Source organism: Drosophila sulfurigaster, chromosome 3 (assembly GCF_023558435.1).
Source record: "Drosophila sulfurigaster albostrigata strain 15112-1811.04 chromosome 3, ASM2355843v2, whole genome shotgun sequence".
Classification (NCBI taxonomy): Eukaryota; Metazoa; Arthropoda; class Insecta; order Diptera; family Drosophilidae; genus Drosophila; species Drosophila sulfurigaster.
In genome coordinates this window covers 41,939,175-41,948,317 of record NC_084883.1, presented here as the reverse complement: position 1 = coordinate 41,948,317, position 9,143 = coordinate 41,939,175, and the positions used below count along the sequence as shown (strand labels likewise).

The 9,143-nt window shown below is 38.8% G+C and overlaps 1 protein-coding gene and 2 pseudogenes across 1 annotated transcript; 2 read left to right on the top strand and 1 right to left on the bottom strand.

The window, feature by feature from the left end:
• Positions 1–2,373: 2,373 nt before the first annotated feature.
• Positions 2,374–3,411, top strand: LOC133842956 (brachyurin-like). Its single transcript, XM_062276270.1, has 2 exons — positions 2,374–2,964; positions 3,029–3,411. The coding sequence occupies exons 1-2, from the start codon at positions 2,403–2,405 to the stop codon at positions 3,337–3,339; spliced, it is 873 nt and encodes a 290-aa protein (XP_062132254.1). The 5' UTR covers positions 2,374–2,402; the 3' UTR covers positions 3,340–3,411.
• LOC133840076 (chymotrypsin BI-like) lies at positions 3,385–4,038 on the bottom strand (annotated as a pseudogene).
• Positions 4,039–7,173: 3,135 nt separating this feature from the next.
• Positions 7,174–8,161, top strand: LOC133842955 (brachyurin-like; annotated as a pseudogene).
• Positions 8,162–9,143: the final 982 nt, after the last annotated feature.

Below are 9,143 nucleotides of genomic sequence, written 5' to 3'. Positions count from 1 at the left end.
ATTTTAGTATATACAATAATAACAATATTGTTTGTGATTCCTGAAAATTTGGTTGCGACCAGATAAAAATTGTCGAAGTTATTAAAGAAATACTTTTGTATGGGCAAAAACGCCTACTTACTAGGGATCTTAGTTGCTTTGGCTGACAATCTGGTATTTTGTGCCGTCTAAGGTATATTTTCAATGCGGTACTATATCGATATACCAAATATACCATTTGGTATATTTTTAGTATTTTTGCAGTATATTCGGTATTTTTTGAGAAAAATACCGCAAAATATATTTCTTTTATTCAAAATGGGTAGCGGGTATCTCACAGTCGAGTACACTCGACTGCAGCTTTCATACTTGTTTTTTTTTTTAATCGTATTTACAACAATTATAAATAAAAATGGTGGATTTTATTAAAGAAATATTTTGTATGAGCAAAACCGCCTGCTATGTATGTATTGTATGTATGCGTATACGTATATACATGCTCGTCTATATTAGCATCTGTATGTAAGCAATGCGATAGCTCAGGTGGTAGATTGCAAGCCGAGCATGTTGTGTTGCCCGGGTTCAAACCCGCTCGAGGTACAAACTTTTTTTTTTTTTTAACCACCCGGTCGGTGGTGCTCTAGTTCAAATCCCGATCGAGAATACATGCATATTTATTTTTAATATTTTGAGATTATTACCGTAATATTTTGCTTTTATTCAAAATGGGTAGCGGGTATTTCACAGTCGAGCACACTCGACTGTAGCTTTCTTACTTGTCTTATTTCAATTTTTAGTTTCTCAATATTTACTATTACAGAAAAAAATTTTATCATGAAATCTCATTGAACTTTCTTTCTTTTTATTTAATAATAGTTCCTTTTAATTTTGTATATATACATAGTTTTTATTTAAGAATAAATAAATAAGTAAATATATATGAAAAACCTTCCATATTATATGACATTATTATTTCATTTAATAAACTGAAATAAAATAATAAGATTTATTTAATTATTTTTAATTTTTAAAATTTAAGCTGTTATAAAAGAAATATTTGAGGATCAACTTTTGACCAAAGATAATGAAATGACGATTAAACTTGACCTACACAATAAATTTTATTAGAAATCATTCGAGTCACTCAATTTTAATCAGTTCCGAATCCAAAATCTTGTTCAACACTCTTAACAATTATCAGTTGAACAATCTGGCTAATCGTAGAGCATTTCAAGTTCGTTTTGATTGCTGTTTGATTAACGGCTTTTGTTTCTGCTGTTTGCGGGAGGAGGGGCAAAAACAAAAAGTATTTAATTAAAAGTCAATATGAAATTGGAATTGGGTGTGAGGAAGTGAGTGCACATAATGATCATTACTGTAGACATAGTCAACACTGGAACGAATTTAATCAATCGAAATGTGCGGCGATAAGTGCAAATTCTATATCAAGACAAATCAGAAATAAACTCAACAATATTTGCAGTTCTTATCTAACCTTTGATCGCATTAATCTCGAAGAATATGTCGATGTTTAGCTTTAATTAAATGAAATATAATGAATGAAAAATAACAGCTGAAATGGAAAATCTGAGAAAAAAAACAAACGGAGGCATCTCCGACCCTATAAAGTATATATATTCTTGATCAGTGTTAAAATAATAACAAGCGTAATTTTAAATCTAGAGTTGCGAATTTTGGTATATACAATAATTACTATAGTAGTTATGATCCCTGATCAGATAAAAATTGTGGAAGTTATTAAAGAAATACTTTTGTATGGGGAAAAACGCCTACTTACTAGGGGTCTTAGGTGCTTTGGCTGACAATCTGGTATATTGTGCCGTCTATGGTATATTTTTAATGGTGTACTAAAATGGGTATATTTTTTTAGTATTTTTTAGAATATTCGGTATATTTTGAAAATAATACCGCAATATTTAGCTTTTGTTAAAAATGGGTAGCGGGTATCTCACAGTCGATCACACTCGACTGTAACTTTCTTACTTGTTTTCTTTACTTTTGTTGTTGTTACTGTTAAAATGTTTAAAGATGTCGCTAAACTAATTAGAGCTTTCATCTAAACAATACTGATTTAATCTATTTACACTGGGAATTTACCATTTCAGCATAGCTGGGTTCGCTTTATGATAGGGATTATCCCTGAATGATGATGGAAATGCCCAGCCCGCGCCTAGATCTAAATTGAACTTGTCACTATCATTGATCAAAGATTATACTACTTAATAGTCTGAGCTATGGCAGGAGAATTACTAAATTGTTAATCAAATGTGTTTTCTAGCCATGATAACCGTGATAAGCGGCAAATTGCTTTAGCAATAGATATATGACACCCTCGATTTTGTAGGTAACTTGCCTATAAAAGTGTGTCCAAGTTGGTCAAGTTGAATCAGTTGAAAGTCAACATGAAATTTGGCTGTGCAACCGTGCTCCTGCTGGCCGCCGTTATTGGCGCCCAAGCCTCCGTCGACTGGAAGTCGGTCAAGTCGATGGACATTGAGGTCGATGTGCCCATCTCCCATCGTGCTGGTGCCCCGTCGGGACGCATCACCCGCGGCGAGACCGCCGGACGCAATCAGTTCCCCTACCAGGCGGGTCTGTTGCTCTACGTTGATGGCGGTGCTGCTTGGTGCGGTGGCTCCTTGATCAGTGATCGTTATGTGCTCACCGCTGCCCATTGCACGGACAGTCTGACCACAGGTGTGGATGTCTACTTGGGTGCCTGGGATCGTACCGATGGCAGCGAGCACGGACAACAGATAATCTTTGTGGAGACAAAGAATGTGTTTGTTCACGACGCTTGGGATTCTTCGCTGACCCGCAACGATATCTCGCTGATCAAGCTGCCCGTGCCCATTGAGTTCAATGAGCACATTCAGCCCATCAAGCTACCCGCCAAATCCAACACCTACAACACCTATGCCGGCCAACAGGCTATTGCCTCCGGTTGGGGCAGGATCAGTGACTGTTAGTAGATTGCTAGCCACATAAAAGTTTTTCACTTTGATTTGCTACAACTTCCCATTTGCAGCTGCCACCAGTGCCACCAATATCCTGCAATACATCAGTGTGCCCATCATGAACAACTCCGGCTGCAAACCCTGGTTTTTCGGTGCCGTTTACGAGACTAACATCTGCATCAAGACCACCGGAGGCACCTCCGCCTGCAACGGCGACTCTGGCGGTCCCTTGGTGTCGGCTGAGACTGGTGAGCTGATTGGTGCCACATCCTTTGGCAGTCCTCTCGGCTGTGAGGTTGGCTGGCCCGGTGTCTTCACCCGTGTCACCTCCTACTTGGAGTGGATCGAAGAGATCAGCGGCGTGACCAACAGTGGATTCTAGATGCCAAAATGATAATTTGCTTTTAACTTATAAAATAAATGTTTATTAAAGCTACAAGAAATAATAATCGGATTCCGATTTGGTTTTCGATTTTGATTTGAATTTTGTATGGGGACGTCGTGAGCTTGCGATGGGGAACGATACATCATCCTCGTTGCTCTCATCCGATTGCGGCAACGGACGATGCACGTCCAGTTCATCGGGTAGATCATCGTCACTATCGTGAAATTCTGATTTCTGGCCTCCGTGGTGTCCTGATGCGAATGCACGCCCGTCTCATCCAGATACGATGCAACCTTGGTGAATGCAGCCCGATAGCCACGATCGCAGCCATAGATGCTGCCAAACGACGTGATGCCCACCAACACACGTTTCTTGAGTGCTTACGCTTCAGGACGAGCGGACCACCCAAATCCCCATTGCATGTGGAGCGTGCATTGCGACCGCAACGGGGAAATTTCATTAGACAAATTGTGAGACACCTTAACAGTCACCATTGAAGCTGACCGCGTGTGGCAGACGTATGAGTGCAATGTCATCCTTCAGTCGCTTGGAATTCCATGTGGGATAAATGTGAAAGTTGCTGCTGGGCACCATTAGACGCACCTGACCCGACTCCTTGGCGTTCTTGATCTCGTTGGCGCCCAGAAAAACCAAGGCGCGCTTAGCCTTGCCATCAGAAGAAATACAACCAAGTGGGGGGAGTTTTTAAGTCTTATGTTAAATATGCAAGGAATAAGGAATGATTAGTCAGCCATGATGTTTTACTTCAAATATCCTAACTATATTTAATACTAATAAACAATCCTTGCCTAATCAAAATTTGAATTAGAAAGTAAATTGTTTGCCTTCATTTTCTTTTATTGTATGTTAAATATATTTAATACATACATATAGTAAATATTATTATCAGCATTATATAATAATATAATCATAAATTGAAGACACTTTATGTATCAATAGAGCAATGGCGGCGTTTCAACTCAAATATAAATTCGAGTGGTAGTGTTTTTTGTGGCACCCTTTGATTCAAAATGTTGAAGAACAATTGGGGAAATTATTGACAAAAATAATAATTAATATTAACAGATCACGATAACTTATAAAATCCTAGTCTGATCCCATTGTGTCCATGGATTGCCTACTACTTGGCCGATTGGAAACTGCTCACGATTGTTACCTCGGCGCCGCTTTTGTTGGCCGTCTTGACGCCGTTTGTTGTGCCCGAGTCGGCACGTTGGCTGGTCTCCCAGGGCAAGGTGGATAAAGCCATTGGCATACCGAAAAAGTTGGAGAAACGCAATGGACGCCAAGTACCGCTGCAGACGTATCAGCACTTTGGCGACAGCTGCAAACGGATGCGAGATCAGGAACAGGCACAGAATGCCAGCTATTCGGTGTTGGATCTATTCAAGTCGCCACGCTTGTGTCGCACCACCTTGTGCGGTAAGTTTTGAGTCGTGTTTGACGTCGCCACACAACATTAGTTAGACAGCCAGTTAGTTAGTTAGTCAGTCAGTCAGTCAGTTATTTAGTAGGTATTTACTGTGGCTACCATGATTATTTCACTTGTGCGTTGCTGTTGTTGTGGCTGCTGTCGCAACATGCGCTGCAAATTAGACACCCCTTGCTGTTGCCCACTTGGAGTCGGCGTTGGACGACTGGCTGCTTATCTGCCTTCGCAAATTGCATTGAGGACCCAACCACACATCTCCTCACTCCTCACATCTCTCTCTCTCTCGGGATCTCGAAAAAGATTCGTAAGGTTATTTGCCTTATTAAGCCGACCAAGTCTGACTAACAAAAACAAAAAATAAAAGCAAAACAGTGCGGTATTATTCTTAAAATATACTAAATTAATATACCGCAAAAATACAAGAATATACCAAAAATATATTGATACAGTACTACATTCAAAATTTACCATAGAGTACAAAATATACCAGATTGTCAGGCAAGCCTACTATACATATCATGGAGGCGTAAAGTTATAATAACTTTCTACCCCGAAGGTAGCGGGTATTATAAAAGAAAAATATTTCAGACTTTTGAGACCAAAAAACTGTATTAATATGTACACAATATTACATTATTATGCCGTTTACTATTTTAATTATTATTTAATAAATTGATTGGAATTATTGAATTCTAGATCTAGTATTTTAGATCATATTTATTGAGAATCTGGACCTTTTAAACTTCGTGTTCTTAGTCTTAGTAATGGTATCTTATTTTAAAGAACACATTTTGAAAGTGAATGTTCTTCATCTAAGCAACTTTTTCTTTCTTTCAGTGTAGCTGTCTAAAAAGTGTTTAGAAGTCAAGCTGTGCGCTTGCGTACTAGTTAGTCATTATACCCGCTACCCATAGGGTAGAAGGGTATTATAACTTTGTGCCGGCAGGAAATGTATGTAACAGGTAGAAGGAGGCATCTCCGACCCTATAAAGTATATATATTCTTGATCAGCGTCAACAGCCAAGCCATGTCCGTCTGTCCGTATAAACACCTAGATCTCAGAGACTATAAGAGATAGAGCTATAATTTTTTTTCGACAGTATTTGTTATATTTGCACGCAGATCAAGTTTGTTTCAAATTTTTGCCACGCTCACTCCCGCTCTTGCAAATCAATAATAACAAGAGTACTATTAAAGCTAGACGTGCGAATTTTAGTATATACAATAATAACAATGTTGTTTGTGATTCCTGAAAATTTGGTTGCGACCAGATAAAAATTGTTTAAGTTATTAAAGAAATAGTTTTGTATGGGCAAAAACGCCTTCTATGTATATACATATGTGTTGTATCTATGCGTATAAGTATATAGTTTTCATTTAAGAATAAATAAGTAAGTATATAGATATGAAAAACCTTCCATCTTATATGACATTATTATTTCTTTTAATAAACTGAAATAAAATAATAAGATTTATTTAATTATTTTTAATTTTTAAAATTTAAGCTGTTATAAAAGAAATATTTGAGGATCAACTTTTGACCAAAGATAATGAAATGACGATTAAACTTGACCTACACAATAAATTTTATTAGAAATCATTCGAGTCACTCAATTTTAATCAGTTCCGAATCCAAAATCTTGTTCAACACTCTTAACAATTATCAGTTGAAAAATCTGGCTAATCGTAGAGCATTTCAAGTTCGTTTTGATTGCTGTTTGATTAACGGCTTTTGTTTCTGTGCACTTAGATTGATTGCGGAAGAAGGGGCAAAAACAAAAAGTATTTAATTAAAAGTCAATTTGAAATTGGAATTGGGTGTGAGGAAGTGAGTGCACATAATGATCATTACTGTAGACATAGTCAACACTGGAACGAATTTAATCAATCAAAATGTGCGGCGATAAGAACAAATTCAATTTCAAGATAAATCAAAAATAAACTCAACAATTTTTGCAGTTCTTATCTAAATTAAATGAATTATAATAAATGAAAAAGAACAGCTGAAATGGAAAATCTGTGAAAAAAAAACAAAATGATCTTACGATGAATTGTGAAATATTCATTTATTTAGCACAATATTTATTTTTTCTTTACTTTTGTTGTTGTTACTGTTGAAATGTTTAAAGATGTCGCCAAAGTAATTAGAGCTTTCAGCTGAACAATACAGATTTAATCTATTTACATTGGGAATTTACCTTTTCAGCATAGCTGGGTTCGCTTTACGACAGGGATTATCCCGGAATGATGATGGAAATGCCCAGCACTCGCTGCCATGATAACCGTGATAAGCGGCAATTTGCTTTAGCAATAGTCCAAGATATATGACACCCTCGATTTTATAGGTGACTTGCCTATAAAAGTGTGTCCAAGTTGGTCAAGTTGAATCAGTTGAAAGTCAACATGAAATTCGCCTGTGCAACCGTGCTCCTGCTAGCCGCCGTTATTGGCGCCCAAGCCTCCGTCGACTGGTAGTCGGTCAAGTCGATGGACATTGAGGTCGATGTGCCCATCTCCCATCGTGCTGGTGCCCCGTCGGGACGCATCACCCGCGGCGAGACCGCCGGACGCAATCAGTTCCCCTACCAGGCGGGTCTGTTGCTCTACGTTGATGGCGGTGCTGCTTGGTGCGGTGGCTCCTTGATCAGTGATCGTTATGTGCTCACCGCTGCCCATTGCACGGACAGTCTGACCACCGGTGTGGATGTCTATTTGGGTGCCTGGGATCGTACCGATGGCCGCGAGAACGGACAACAGATCATCTTTGTGGAGACAAAGAATGTTTTTGTTCACGACGACTACGATTCTTCGCTGATCCGCAATGATATCTCGCTGATCAAGCTGCCCGTGCCCATTGAGTTCAATGAGCACATTCAGCCCATCAAGCTACCCGCCAAGTCCAACACCTACAACACCTATGCCGGCCAACAGGCTATTGCCTCCGGTTGGGGCAGGATCAGTGACTGTAAGTGATTGCTAGACACATAAGAGCTTTTCACTTTGATTTGCTACAACTTCCCATTTGCAGCTGCCACCAGTGCCACCAATATCCTGCAATACATCAGTGTGCCCATCATGAACAACTCCGGCTGCAAACCCTGGTTTTTTCGGTGCCGTTTTCGAGACTAACATCTGCATCAAGACCACCGGAGGGACCTCCGTCTGCAACGGCGACTCTGGCGGTCCCTTGGTGTCGGCTGAGACTGGTGAGCTGATTGGTGCCACATCCTTTGGCAGTCCTCTCGGCTGTGAGGTTGGCTGGCCCGGTGTCTTCACCCGTGTCACCTCCTACTTGGACTGGATCGAAGAGATCAGCGGCGTGACCAACAGTGGATTCTAGATGCCAAAATGATAATTTGCTTTTAACTTATAAAATAAATGTTTATTAAAGCTACAAGAAATAATAATCGGATTCCGATTTGGTTTTCGATTTTGATTTGGATTTTTTTATGGGGACGTCGTGAGCTTGCGATGGGGAACGATACATCATCCTCGTTGCTCTCATCCGATTGCGGCAACGGACGATGCACGTCCAGTTCATCGGGTAGATCATCGTCACTATCGTGGAATTCTGAATTCTGGCCTCCGTGGTGTCCTGATGCGAATGCACGCCCGTCTCATCGCTAATCCAGTCCAGATACGATGCAACCTTGGTGAATGCAGCCGGATAGCCACGATCGCAGCCATAGATGCTGCTTCTTTGCCTGAAAAAAGATTATAGCTCTATCTCTTATAGTCTCTGAGATCTATGTGTTCTAGGTACGGACATAATTTTAGTATTTCATATATGGAACTTTTTTATCTATAAATATTTGTTTCTATTGTACCTACTTTTAAATGGTTATTTTCATATGGTTAATATTTTAAAATTTTATTAAAGTCATATGCACTTTGGAAAAATAAACTTGTCTGAATTTATGATTCAATTAAAATAAATTAATTTTTGTACAGCTTCATCCCCAAAAAATTAAAATAAAGGTGTTCGTATTATCTTTAAAATATATCAAACTATGTAATATACCAATAAAATACTTAAAATACCGAAATGTATACTAAAGCAAACCTGATCCGCGAACAAAAACAATTATTTTATGGGTAACGGGTATAAAAATACACATACGCTTGTACATTTATCTACTTTAATTATGCACACAAATTTATTACCTAAAGATGTAACAAATTGAATCGATTGAGTGCCATTCTGTAGATCAATTGTATCTGTCCCCTATTCGATGTCAACTTTAAACTGGCATCACAAATCCATCAACAGCTTTGTCAGCTAATTGAATAGCATCCGCTTTGGGTTCACACCAAATAACAATAATAATAATAATAATCATGTTGCTGG

Excerpts from the sequence above, each read along its gene's own strand:
- LOC133842956 (XM_062276270.1), top strand. The coding sequence starts at position 2,403 with ATGAAATTTGGCTGTGCAACCGTGCTCCTGCTGGCCGCCGTTATTGGC. Across the intron at positions 2,965-3,028 it reads TTGGGGCAGGATCAGTGACT|CTGCCACCAGTGCCACCAAT; the intron begins GTTAGTAGATTG and ends TCCCATTTGCAG.